Below are 12,650 nucleotides of genomic sequence, written 5' to 3'. Positions count from 1 at the left end.
TACTTTGGCCTTTCCGCCACTTTGCTCGAGGTTCATCTCGGTCTCATCAGTCCGTAAACCTTTGCGGCTCTTCTCCGTACGACTTTGCAAAATCCGATCCGGCCTTCCGATTCTTTTCGCCGATGAGCGGTTTGCATCTCGCGGTACGGCCTGCGTAGTTCTTCTCTGAAAGTCTTCTTCGAACAGCGGCCCGCGATACCTTCACCCCTGCCCCGCGGAGGTCGGGAGTGATGTCACCGACTGTTGTCTTTCGAGTGTTTCTTCGCCGCCCTCACCGTGTTTCTGTCATCGACCGCTGTCGATACCCTCGGCCGACCCGTTCGATGTCCGTCGCTCGGTCCGCCGGTAGCTTCTTTCTTTTTCCAAGACATTCCAACCGGTTGTATTGGCGAGGCCCAATGGTCGTGCAATAGCGCTGTTGGATTTCCCCTCTTCTCTCAGCTTCCAAATGGTTTGCTTTTCTCCCACAGACAGCTCTCTGCTCTTCACGTTTGCTTAACAGCGAATGCAGTTTTCGCAGGTGATACCCGAAGCTAAAAACAAGCACTATCTAACGTTTAACTAATCCATCTAAAAGGCAACACCAGAGCAACTGGAGACACCCATCGGTCTGCTCTGTCCCGAGTCGTACAACACACCCAGCTGTAAATACCGTGAAATAAAAGCTGGACTTCTGAACTTTCGTCTCCTATTCGTCTTTTGATCTGAAACCCAAATGTCTTAAGTATACAGCAAAAACAAAGGAATTGACCTTGATGTTCTAATATTTTTGGACGGGACTGTATGTGTGTTTGTTCCGTGTGGGTGTGTTTAATGTGTGTGAATGTGTTCAGGCTGTGTATGCATCGTGTGTGTGTGTGTGTGTGTGTCTACGTATGTGTATGTCTGTGTATATGAATGCATTTTTAATGTGTAATTGTTCTTAAGCGTTTATTATGTTTCTGGCGTGTGTGTGTGTGTGTGCGTAGGCGGCAAGACAGTGCGCCAGTGTATCCGCTACACGGACTGCGACAACTCTCGCTTGTCCCAGATGTTTCCGTCCATGTCGTCGTTTTCGTACCGCTGCTGCAACAACAACTTGTGCAACTCCAGCGGTGCGGTGGGCGTGGCCACACCCGGCCCGCTGCTGCTGATTGGCTGGCTGCTGAGTGCGCTCGCGCCCTGGCTGTGAGGTCGAACGACCTCCGGGTGGGAAGTCAATAAAGACGAAAACCAAACGTTTGTCCTCTTTTGTCTCACGTTGTCTGGAGTCTAATGACCTGTGCGCGCGCGCGCGTGTCCGACGTGCGTCTCGGCCGTCTCGTCGTATCACTTCCTGTCGGAGCAAAAAGGAAGTCGCGGGCGCGGGCCGAGTGCTCAGTCGCGCGTCCGGCGTCCGATCACCTCGAGCCGAACGGCCTTCTCGGGCCCGCTCGGCTCCGCCTCCTCGTCGTCTGGGTCGTACCAGGGTCGGGAGGCGGCGCCCTCGGAGGCCCGCCCCCCCCTCCGGAACCCGCCCCTCCCTGCCCGGACCGGCCCCCATCCCTGCGGCTGCGCGTCGGCGGCGCCGCCCTCTCGGACGCCGCGCGTCTGGTCCAATTCTTTGGCGCTGAGCGAAGACATGCGCACGGGAAGCGTGTTGCCGAACTTGGAGTAGTCGACGCAGTAGCGGCCTTCCTCCTCGCTCACGACGGACACGAAGCGGCGACCCCACAAAATCTCTTCAGGCGTGTACGATGTCCGCGCCTGCATGCTGATGCCCGTCGTCTCCACCACGCCTGAACAACGGAACAATCGCAGTCAATCGCACAACATTTCCACCACTGGAATGAATTCAAATGCCGCGAAGCAGTTGGTCTATTAGCCCAGTGTGATCTTTATTACTGTATTATTATGATTGTCAGGGTACCAGACCCTTAATACGGGCTGTTCGGTCCCCGTACGACCGGTGTCACAGTTCGGTCTGCGTTGCCGGCAGTAGGTCGAATTCGTTTCCGGTGAGGTTTGGACTTCCGCCGAGGCTGCCCTTTGTCACCGATTCCGTTCGTGACCTTTACGGACAGAATTTCTAGGTGACGCGGAGGCGTTGAGGGGGTCTGGTTCGGAATGTCTCCTCACATCGGAACGTTCATTGATAAGAAAACCCGCGACTGTCCCTGCCATGTTGAATTCACTCAGATCAATCAATCATTGTACTATTCGTGCACGCGTAGCTAAATACAGTGCACGGATTACTTCGCGGACAGAGTTTTTAGCCGCAGCCGAGGCCCGACACCGGATAAGCGTAAGAAGACGGATGGACGGACGAGTGATTTGCGCTACAAAGCCACGTTACCGCGGTCATGTTGGCAACTACTAATGATCGTCACGTCGACTCTTTACAAGCTTTAACAACTAGGTGGCGCTACTTGACCTTCCAGGATGACGATGACCTCGATGTCAGCGGCGGCGAGTGTGTGAGCGGACAGGTCGTAGAGTGGACTTCCTCTCTCCAGCGTGTGGCTGATGATGAGCGGCGACACCAGGAAGATGCCATTGCTCCTCAGAGGGTTTTCCACTTGAACGTCCAGCTGGCTCACCGGGATCACTTCGCCCTCTGATGTCACTGTGCGCCGGATCACCTGTGACACACGCACGCCGGCATCACACGACTACCGCAAAAGTCAGCCAAAGCGAGCTGCTCGTTAGCATTCGTGAGCTTGTGATAAGCATCCAAAGAGCCAGTTTAGCATCCGTGGGCTAATTTAGCATCTATAAACTAGTTACAAACATCCATGAACTGGTGCGTGGTACTTATTAGCATGAGCTCGTCAATAGCATCCAAGAGCTAGTGATTAGCATCTAGGGCAGTGGTTTTATGGAGCGAAGGCACATATTTTACAATTGGAAAATCTCACAGCACACCAACAAACAAAAATGTCACAAAGTCTAGATTCACATTCATGACTGTGTGTACTTCCTGCCCTCAAATAGAAGAGCATTTATTTGTTCTGTCTGTCACGATGCCTCACTGGCATATGAATAGAGGAACAAAGATACGTTAGTTCTTGTAAATCAATAGTGTTTTGAGCAGTTAAGTCAACTTTGATCATTTCCCATGTCACACCGGACGATCGCTCATAGCACACTGGTTAGGAATCACTGATCTAGGGGATAGTCTCGCTCTCTAAGCTAGTCATTAGCATCCGTGAGGTAGTTTAGCATCCTTAAGCGAGTCATTAGCTTCTGTAAGCTAATTTGGCATTCCTAAACTACACATTAGCATCCGTGAGCTAGTCTCTAGCATCCAGAAGCTAGTGATGAGCACCCATGAGCTAGTCATTAGCATCTTTAGCATCTCGGAGCTAGTCATAGCAACCGTGAGCTGAGCACTTGGATGCTAATGACTGGCTCATGGGTATTGATGACTAGCTCTGAGATGCTAATGACTATTGTAGAGAAAGATGCTACATTAGCCTTAGGATGCGAATGAACAGTATCGGGACCCGAAGTAAGTACTTTTAGTCCAAGTAAAAAAGAAAGTCTGGACGCTCTGAGCTCAGCGAACTTGCTCCGCATGGGTTAATCCCGTGCTCCGTAGTTCACGGACGCACGCGTGGCCTCGCATTAGCCTCGGACAGTTTTGGGCCATTTGAAGCGGATTTTGGTCAAAACGGTTTGTTGTGTGGCTGACGGCTGTTCCACTCGTCCCGGGCAAGCCGTTTCCCGAAAAAGACAAAAAGATGACGCCGGTGGGAGGTAAACCATATATATTCATCACATATTAGTTCAAGAATATCTACAAAATTACTTTTTTTGTTGTTTTCAACAGGGGTGCTCGCCAATGCGGTCTGATGGCCTTGGTACGCCCAAAAATTAATAAAGAAAAATGATGTGGTCTTCATAATCGGAGCCAATTTCTTTTACAGGTCACTACCGGCCATGATGATGATCTCAGATTAACGGCAAATCGATATATTGCGAGGCTTCTGTGGAAAATATCCCTTACAGATGGCCCATTTTGGAAAATGTCAATTGCGTCACATCGTGACGTTATGCGGAGCCGGGTGACAATACGGCATCTTCTCCCGTCCCTGTTTGCCGTTTGCCGAAGGTCTCACCTGCAGCTGCACGGTGGCCGAGATGATCATGCTCTTCCTCAGGTCGCCCACCCTGAACATGAAGGTGGGCCGGCCGTTGCGGGGGGCCACCACGGCGTGGCGGGAGAAGATGAGCGTCTCGGCCCGCCGGTTGGCCTGCGCCGTCTTCATGAAGACGCAACCCAGCATCACCGCGTTAATGATCAGGCCCAGGATGTTCTGCACGATCAAAACCACGATGGCGGCCGGGCACTCCTCCGTCACCATACGCCCGCCAAAACCGATGGTCACCTGGACACGTAAACCGTAGCCTTAGCACGCTAATTTACCATCGCTAAGCTACTCGTCAGCTAGTCACTGTATTCCTAAGTACGTCGTTATCATCTATGAGCTAGTTTAGCGTCCCTAAGATAGTTGCTAGCCTCACTGAGCTCGTCAATACTAGTCATTAGCATCTGTGAGCTAATATAGCATTCCTACAATAAAATTATATTCCTAATAGTATTATTCTTATGCTAATGCTAATGACTAGCGTAGGGGTGCTAGTGACGAGCATGAACGAACGACTCGGCGATCCCGGTTCAGAAACACCAATGACGACCTGAGCGATGCTATATTACCTCACGCATGTTAACGACTAGCGTTGGGATGCTAGTGACATATTCAGAGATGCTAACAACTATCTTAGCAATGCTTAACTAGCTCAGTGACTATCCGGGGGATGCTCCATAAGCTCATACATGCTTAAGACTCGTATCAGGATGCTAGTGACTGGTTCACAGATGCTCATAACGAGTATAAGGATACGATATTATCTCACAGATGCTAACGAGAAGCTCTTAACTGTTAGCGGCTGGCTGACAGATGCTAATGATTAACGTTTGGATGCTAGCTTAGCACACCGATGTTAATGACTACCATAGGAATGGTAGTATTTGAGAATGAATAATTCTATCGATTATTCCATCGATGAATGGAATCGTCGGATAAAAATGTCTTTGCATTGGTTTGTTACAAAGTATTTTTTTCCCGATTGCCGTTTATTTACTGATATTTGTTGTTTATTTGGTATTGTTTAGCGATTATACAATTGCGCAACATGAGATGGGAGAGAGCGACGTACACACACTACGTACGGCTGCAAGTCAACTTATTTTGCTCATAGATTCAACTGACCATTATCTTTCCCATAAATTGAGGACGATTCGGTTCTTGGTTTGGTCCGTAACAGCCGTCCAAAGACATTTTTGCCGATCGAAAGCAAAAGCGAAAGCAGGTGTTTGCAAATGCCTTACTTGGAAAAAAGCACAAAGATAATCAGTCCGCTGTCTGAAATCGGAGAATATTTCCCGTTGGGAGACTGACATTCCGAGCATTTGGACAATTGGAAGTTTTCTATACTTTTCCTCGGTGATCGAAATAGTCGTGGAGTAATTTGGTAATCGACGAGCTGTCGATTAATCGTTTTCTCTAGCGGTGACTATCTTGAAGACGCCGAAGCCGCTAAACGCCTCGGCGAGAAGACGGCGAAGGTCCGACCTGGACTTCGATGGAGAAGAGGAAGGCGGAGGTGAAGGAGTTGATGGCGGTGACGCAGGGGACGACGGCCCGGCGCCGAGGCTCCAGATCTCCGTGGGCGAAGGCCAGCAGCCACCAGACCATGGCGAACAGCATCCAGGAGCACAGGAAGGCCGAGGTGAAGATCAGGAGGGAGTGCTGCCACTTCAGGTCCACCATGGTGGTGAAGACGTCCTGCAGGAAGCGACCCTGCGGCGCACGCACCGCATCGACGCGTCAACGCGGCGGCCGCGGCCGCGGACCCGCAAACACGCTGATTCCGGAAGAGTGTGAGAGATGATCGAATTGCATTTTCCATCATTTCTGCAGTACAATGCGCACCACCCAATTGCTGAAAATAGGAAGTATCATCCGTATTTCAGATTTGGAGGCTTTTCAAAGACAAACTGACCGCATTCTGTTGCTTTCTATCCCGTGTCGGGACAGTCCCCGCTTTGTGCCGAAAAGCTCAACGTTGCTTAACGTCACAAAAGCGCAAGCGGTCGTCGCCCGAATGTCTCCGATGATGCCCAATATTTGGGATTTCATATCCATTTGGGCCCGCGGGGATGTCACCATTGCCTAATATGAGTCCATTTGTAACACGAGACATTGCATATCAAATTGGGATGAACGTTCTTGCTTTCTTTTTCACGACGCTTTTCAAAATACGTTTACAAAATGTGAGCGCCTGTGTGGAGTTTGCACGTTCGCCCCGCGCCTGCGCGTCTTTTCTCCGGCCACTCCGGTTTCCTCCCGCATCCCCAAAACATGCACGAATCGGAGACTCTAAATGTTGTTTGTTTATTCGTGCCCTGCGATTGGCCGGCGACCAGTTGAGGGCGTACCCCGCCTCCTGCCCGACGAGAGCTGGGATGGGCTCCGGCGCGCCCGCGACCCTCGTGAGGAGAAGCGGCTCAGAAAACGGACGGATGCCGCAATGTCTTTAGCGTCGGGCGTCCCAAATGAAGTTGGAAGATTTGCCACATGCTCGTGATATTTCGGGATGGATGGGATTTCTCGCTTCTTGCGGAATTTGCCTTTTCCATGAAAATGAACACAAATGCATCTTAGTGCGGAAAGAGTTGCTTTTTCTCTTTTTGCGCTTCTTTTCCGAACGTCACTCGAGCCGCCTTTAGCGTTAATGCCAGCGGAGGGATGTGTGATGAGGCAGCCGTTTTGCAGTCACACTTATTTCTGAGATATGAATGAATACGTAGGAATTTGTCCGTAGCGTTATTCCGAGCGGAGTGGCTTGAATGAGCGGTTGGGATCAATTGTGCACTTGGAACCGCAGAGTTTGAAGGGCAACTCGGGATTTGTAGGGTGGTGAATAAATCTAGATCAAAATGGACTTCAGTGGGCCTTCACTACGGAGGGCGAAAATGTGAAATTATCAAGAACTTTTGGAAAATCTTCAATCCAAATTGCTCGTTTCGAATTCTCTTTCCCCCCCTTTTTGAACCGTTAGGGACCCCATGATATGAAGACAATGATCTCGTCTCAATGGAAGAAGTCGGTGTGAGCGTTTGCTGTTCTCGCGTGGCTTCATCGGACATTCTGCCATCTCGTGGAAGACGGCGTCATTATAGGTCGCGCGCGCATAGCCAGCTGCCCGCGCACACATTCGTTCTTATCGGGAAGTCACCGATGGGCTGACCTGCTCCCGGATGTTCTTGTGGGCCACGTTGCACGAGCCGGTCTTGGTGATGAAGCGCGCCCGCTGGCACCGGGGGAGGTTCCGGTTGGGCCGGTCGCGCTCCTCTGCCAGGCGGGTCAGCAGGAAGCCGTCCGGCACCGCGCCCTTCCTGGCCAGCATGCTGACACGCGCGCACGTCCCGTTGCCAATTAATACAGGGACAAAGATGGCGCACATATGTGACATATATATATATATATATATATATATATATATCATAAATATCGTTGTTAGCCGTTGATATATATATATCATAAATATCGTTGTTAGCCGTTGTCCCTCCGAGGTGCAATATGACTCCAAGCTAAAATCATCATCATCATCATCATCATCATAGAATAAGGAAAATAACCCCCCATGCTCGCTGTGTATTGCTATTGATTAGACGAGATTAATCAAATGCGTGCAGCACCGAGCACGAAGCACCGTTTCAAACCATTTGACAAAATGAACAAAAACATGAAAAGAGAACCATCAGTCCACATTACCTGGCGAGATCTTTGACGTAATCGACGCGATCTCTTTTTGCTCTCTGCGGTTTTGACGTGCTGACGTCACGTTCGGAGGACGGCTGATGATTGGTCAAGTGCAATTGCTACAACATCGCTTCCGTTGCCCTTTCACACTACAACTTCACCCACAAGCTTTTCGTCTTAACAATTCGCAACGAAACAAACCATAAAATAAGAATACATCTTTTTTAAAAACGTCTTTTGTCCACAGTTTTCGTCTCACTAATTTGGTTTCAGCCGACTTACTTCGAAAGGTGGGGCAGGTCTGTTCCGCTGCGATTTACTGCAACGAGATGCCGCCGACGGACCGTGAACGCACCACAAGATGGACGCGCTGCCGGAAGATCTTGATTTGCTCTGGAAAATGCTTTGTTTCGCCGCTTTTTCCTGAGCCGAGCGCATATTTGACAGTAGTGCTCCACACGGCTGAACGCATTGAGTGGAAGAACAGGAATTCTTCTGCCTGTCGCAAGAAGTCGCAGGCATAAATAGCTGAACAAAGATCCAATATTTAGAGTAAATACATCATATTTGGCGGAACGATAAGGTGAAACTGGATCTCGGTTTATTGGCGACGCGGGGGCAAAGGTCTTCTGGAAATCCTGTCTAGCGCTCGGTGGGTATTTCGTGAATTGCGCCGGCCCTCGAGTCGGCTCCGTCGCGGCAAACGGCCTCGAGTCTCGTTTTGAACAATCGCACGCACTGCTCCTACCTCAAGTCGGCGCTCTTGAGTTAAAGCCAAAAATCGGAGCCTTTTTTCAAACGTGACAGACCTCGCACATAAAGATCGAGAAAATGTGACATTTTACACTTGTCTTCATATTGCGTGCGGTGTGCGCCGAGAATCTGGACACAGAACAGATTCTCGCAATCTCGCGTGATCACACAAAACCGAAGAAGAAGAAACCCTTTTTCTTGAATGTTCCCGAAGAAACCTGGTGAAATGGCGATGTCCCCGAAAAACGACTCGCTGCGGAAAATCCTTCTTGCTGCTCTCACACTCGATCACGTGAACATTTTGCTGACTGTCATTTGCGAAGAATATTTAGCAGGGTTGGGCATCGTTTGAATTGGAGCGATTCTGGTCCCGATTCCGGTTCCTTGTTTCGATTTTGATTCCGATTCTTTTAGGGGGTGGGTAAAAGAAGTTTGCAGGGTTTGAATAAAGCGTGTCCAAATTATGGACATCCATTTTCTTCGCGGCCCTTCGGGGTAGACTAAAACGAGCATTTGACGCGGGGTTCTTTATAACCGGTATCAATATCAAATGTGTGTGGAACTAACCCAATTGACTTCATATTCATTCATGAATGTTTCAGCTAAAAGCGAAATATACCATTGTTCAAATCGTTATTCGGAACTGTTTAATCACATCAAATGGTTTCTATGCGCAGGTTTTAACTTGACTTCCCGTTTTAAGCATGCAGCCTTTTATTGTGAAGGGTACGCACCGGAACTCAGCCTTTTGACACGAAAAGTAACTTCACACACCACCCGAAAACGTCGGTTCCTTTCGCGACCCGCCGATGAGGCACAAAGTTTGTGTGTGGGATGCTGCGAGACAACGTTCATGGGAATTCTGTCCCAATCCATTGTGGTGTCAAGTTGCTACGGTGAAGTCTTCGCTCAACGTTCAGCTGTTTTCTTGTTTCTGTCATCGGCCCTTTCGTTGTTATGAAGACTAAAATAAACGCTAAAAACCATCAGTGCAAAAGCGCGAGCAACCGTCGACCTCGTCAGCGGCCTCGATGTCGGCACAGACCTATTTTATTGTTTCGCTCGCCCGGTTGACCGAGAGTTGGATTCACCGAAGCTCCGCGCGGTGTCGGCTGAGGCTCGCGACACGTCGGGAAAGCCTCCAGTTATTCATTTGAACGAAGTTAAGACACACTTTTGTTCACCGCCACCGCCGTTGGCCACAAGCACGTTAGAAAATCAAGCCGCGTACAAGGTTACCCGTGCATCCCTCTGCTCCGACGAGGTTTCCTTTTTCCAGCGGGACGATGCTCCGTGCCACACAGCTAGGTTAGTCAAGGTGCGAATGGAGGACCACCGGATCGAGACCCCGTCGCGGCCGGCCCGATCTCCGGACCCGAAGCCCGTTGAAAACCTCCGGAATGTGACCGAGAGGAAGACGGACGGTCACGGGCCATCAAACAAAGCCGAGCTGTTTGAGTTTTTGCGTGAGGGGTGGCAAAAGGTCACCTGGCAGCAATGTGGAAGAACGGCGGAGAGCACGCAAGACGCACGAAAGCTGTCATTCAAAAACAGGGGCCGTTCCACCAAATACCGATTTCCAAACACTTCCGAAGTTCAAACGTTCGTATCGTGATTTGGATTTTGGGACTTTTTTTGGTCCTCTTCGGCTGTTAGGTCAAGCAGAATGGAGGATCTGTATCCCTTTTATGCCGGGACAGTTCTACTGCGTCACGGTGGAGTGTTTAAGCTGCCGCCGTGGTTTCTTGGTATTATAATGAATATTTATTGCGAATCAGAGTCCATCAGTCGAACGCAACAAAGACAAAAGACAAAGCTCTAACTGTAAACAAGATGAGAAAAGTAAATCCTTGTCTATCTAGAACAATGACACATCAGATATGAGCGTCGCATGGGGCAGTCGTGCGACCCCCTGCGAGGGAAGGACAGGACAAGATAGGACGGGACGGGTGTCGTGAACCCGGCCGTACAACTGACTACGTAAAGGATGAACGTCTGCAGGACGGCAGTGTGAGTGAGGGGATACCCGAGCCATTCGCATATTCGTGAGTTCTTTGTCGCAAGAAGCGAGAGGCCCCACACCCGGCGAAAAAGGGGCGCGTGCACGCGGACACGTCCAAGTGAATTTACGCCGTTTCGCGTGCGTGCACGATGGCTGACAGGAGTGTCCTGTAATCTGCGCCGCGCAGGTCGAGGGCCCCGCCCGATCGGGCCCGAGAGCGGCCCGGCGGACGGGACACGTCCCGCGCCGACCGGCCGCCCCCCGAACACACGTATCGTAATTTGGAAAATAAATATGAACTTGTCCTCGAGCCATTTGAGGTCTGAATACGCTGCATCTTTCGTTGTTATTTGGACTTGTCATTTTCTGCCAAGAAAGGCTATAAATGACAATATTTTATCTGGAATTTACTTTCAAGAATGAAACTAAAATGTTCATGTTCCTAAAAACCACATACCTATAAATAGTAAAATCAGAAAAACGGATCATTTTGCAGTGGTCTCTTCATTTTCCCCCCAGAGCTGTATATACTATTCTTTACGATTGTTGTGTTAAAATAAGTTTGATTTGTTTGAAAGTCAGTGGCGTGAAACTCGAGTAGTTTTGTGTCGTGTGTCAACTTTGCCAGTGGTCTGTTTTAAATATTGCTGCTGTCAAGCAGCAATTGGGAGTCATACATTTGCTAAAGGTGGCCTAACTACCACATCGAGGCCTCTTTCCGAAGCGTTTCTGGAATTCCGACGACATCTCCAAGTACTTCCGGGTCACCTCGCTCGGGTCCGAAAGGAAAGTTCCGAAGCAAAAACGAGACTCCGAAGAGGTCCGATGTTTCCGAGCACGGCGTTATGCGCGGGCGCCGTTGATTACGTCGTAGCGATCTCCGAATTACAATGGGCAGTGACAGTTTTCCAGTAAACCTCAGCTCGGAGTGGCACTTGCACACAAGTCAAAGCGAAATATTTGCCCAACGACGGCTTGTATCTCAAAAACCTTGTGAGTCGGGCTACTTGTATTTCAAGGCACTGGACGACATGTACGTGATATTACGATGTTCCCCACGACATGAAGATCCTCACCTCGCTTCGACATTGTCAAAGCAATGCTGTAATACGAGACGGGGCACAAAACAGCGACCGGATGAGTTTTTCAATGAATAACTGAGATTCCAAAATAAATTTGTGAATAGGTGGCGCTTCACTATATTTGAGCAATATTAATACATTATGATGCATTTGTGGGATGTGAGCTGTTGACAAATATCAGTCATTCCGGTTTTGAGCGTACACGTTTTTGGCCATACAATTCACGTTATCGAATAACCCAATGACAATGAATGACATTTAAATGAAAGGAAATAAAGGAGCGGCACGGTGAACGACTGGTTAGAGCGAATGCCTCACACTTCTGAGGACCGGGGCTCGATCCCCGGCCCCGCCTGTGTGGAGTTTGCATGTTCTCCCCGTGCCTGCGTGGGTTTTCTCCGGGCTCTCCGGTTTCCTCCCACGTCCCAAAAACATGCGTGGTAGGTTGATTGACAACTAAATTGCCTGTAGGTGTGCACGTGAGTGCGAATGCTTGTTTGTTTGTTTATGTGTGCCCTGCGATTGGCCGGCAACCAGTTCAGGGTGTCCGATGTTAGCTGGGATAGGCTCCAGCGCTACCGCGACCCTTGCGAGGAGAAGCGGCTCAGATAATGGATGGATGGATGGAAATAAAAAGGAACCAAAAAAAAAAAAACAAGCACACAAACTGTTTAGGTTACATAAAAAGGGATCCGTGAGACTTCATTTTGAAAAATTTCGGAATGGATATCCATTACTGACCTACATTGGTGTTAAAGGATATCTTTTTTCCATCTATGACGTCATGAGCGCGACGGCCTATCAACGCGTGAGTCCCCGCTAAGCTCAAGCGCCGGTCACGTGACGGCGGGCCTCCTCGGCGGCGGCTAATCGAGCGCTACTTGCAGTCGCAGCTACCGGCGCTCACAGATTCCGGTCCGGTCCGGTTCGCCCGTGCGGGTCCACTCCGCTGCCCCGACTGCTCGAAGGACGTCCGACACACAGACACACACAGCAGCTGTCAATCACCGGCGGTCCACTCAC

The 12,650-nt window shown here is 49.8% G+C and overlaps 2 protein-coding genes across 9 annotated transcripts in view; one reads left to right on the top strand and one right to left on the bottom strand.

The window, feature by feature from the left end:
• Positions 1-1,212, top strand: part of cd59 (CD59 molecule (CD59 blood group)) — a 9,401-nt gene extending 8,189 nt beyond the window's left edge. For all 3 annotated transcript variants that reach the window (XM_061676409.1, XM_061676408.1, XM_061676407.1), the window contains one exon: positions 969-1,212. In XM_061676409.1, coding sequence (XP_061532393.1) covers positions 969-1,171 — 203 coding nt within the window. In that variant the 3' untranslated portion in view covers positions 1,172-1,212. The remainder of the gene's footprint in view (positions 1-968) is intronic.
• Positions 692-12,484, bottom strand: kcnj11l (potassium inwardly rectifying channel subfamily J member 11, like). 6 transcript variants are annotated; one of them, XM_061676398.1, is made up of 6 exons: positions 7,803-12,033; positions 7,276-7,435; positions 5,598-5,825; positions 4,080-4,349; positions 2,393-2,600; positions 692-1,757 (listed from the first exon to the last, which is right to left on the bottom strand). In XM_061676398.1, exons 2-6 carry the CDS (start codon positions 7,432-7,434, stop codon positions 1,357-1,359), a joined length of 1,266 nt encoding a protein of 421 aa, XP_061532382.1. In that variant the 5' UTR covers position 7,435; positions 7,803-12,033; the 3' UTR covers positions 692-1,356. The 6 variants fall into 6 exon arrangements, with proteins under 6 accessions (XP_061532382.1, XP_061532383.1, XP_061532386.1 ...); XM_061676399.1 differs by having other exon boundaries at positions 8,073-8,523; XM_061676402.1 differs by lacking the exons at positions 7,276-7,435; positions 7,803-12,033 and adding an exon at positions 12,373-12,484.
• Between the last annotated feature and the right edge of the window lie 166 nt (positions 12,485-12,650).

Source organism: Phycodurus eques, chromosome 5 (assembly GCF_024500275.1).
Source record: "Phycodurus eques isolate BA_2022a chromosome 5, UOR_Pequ_1.1, whole genome shotgun sequence".
In the NCBI taxonomy this organism is placed as follows: domain Eukaryota; kingdom Metazoa; phylum Chordata; class Actinopteri; order Syngnathiformes; family Syngnathidae; genus Phycodurus; species Phycodurus eques.
The sequence above is the reverse complement of the archived record's forward strand: the minus strand, read 5'-3'. Positions and strand labels throughout refer to the sequence as shown.

Excerpts from the sequence above, each read along its gene's own strand:
- kcnj11l (XM_061676397.1), bottom strand. The coding sequence starts at position 7,569 with ATGATATATATATATCAACGGCTAACAACGATATTTATGATATATATA. Across the intron at positions 5,826-7,275 it reads ACAAGAACATCCGGGAGCAG|GGTCGCTTCCTGCAGGACGT; the intron begins GTCAGCCCATCG and ends CGTGCGCCGCAG. Across the intron at positions 4,350-5,597 it reads TCTTCTCCATCGAAGTCCAG|GTGACCATCGGTTTTGGCGG; the intron begins GTCGGACCTTCG and ends TTACGTGTCCAG.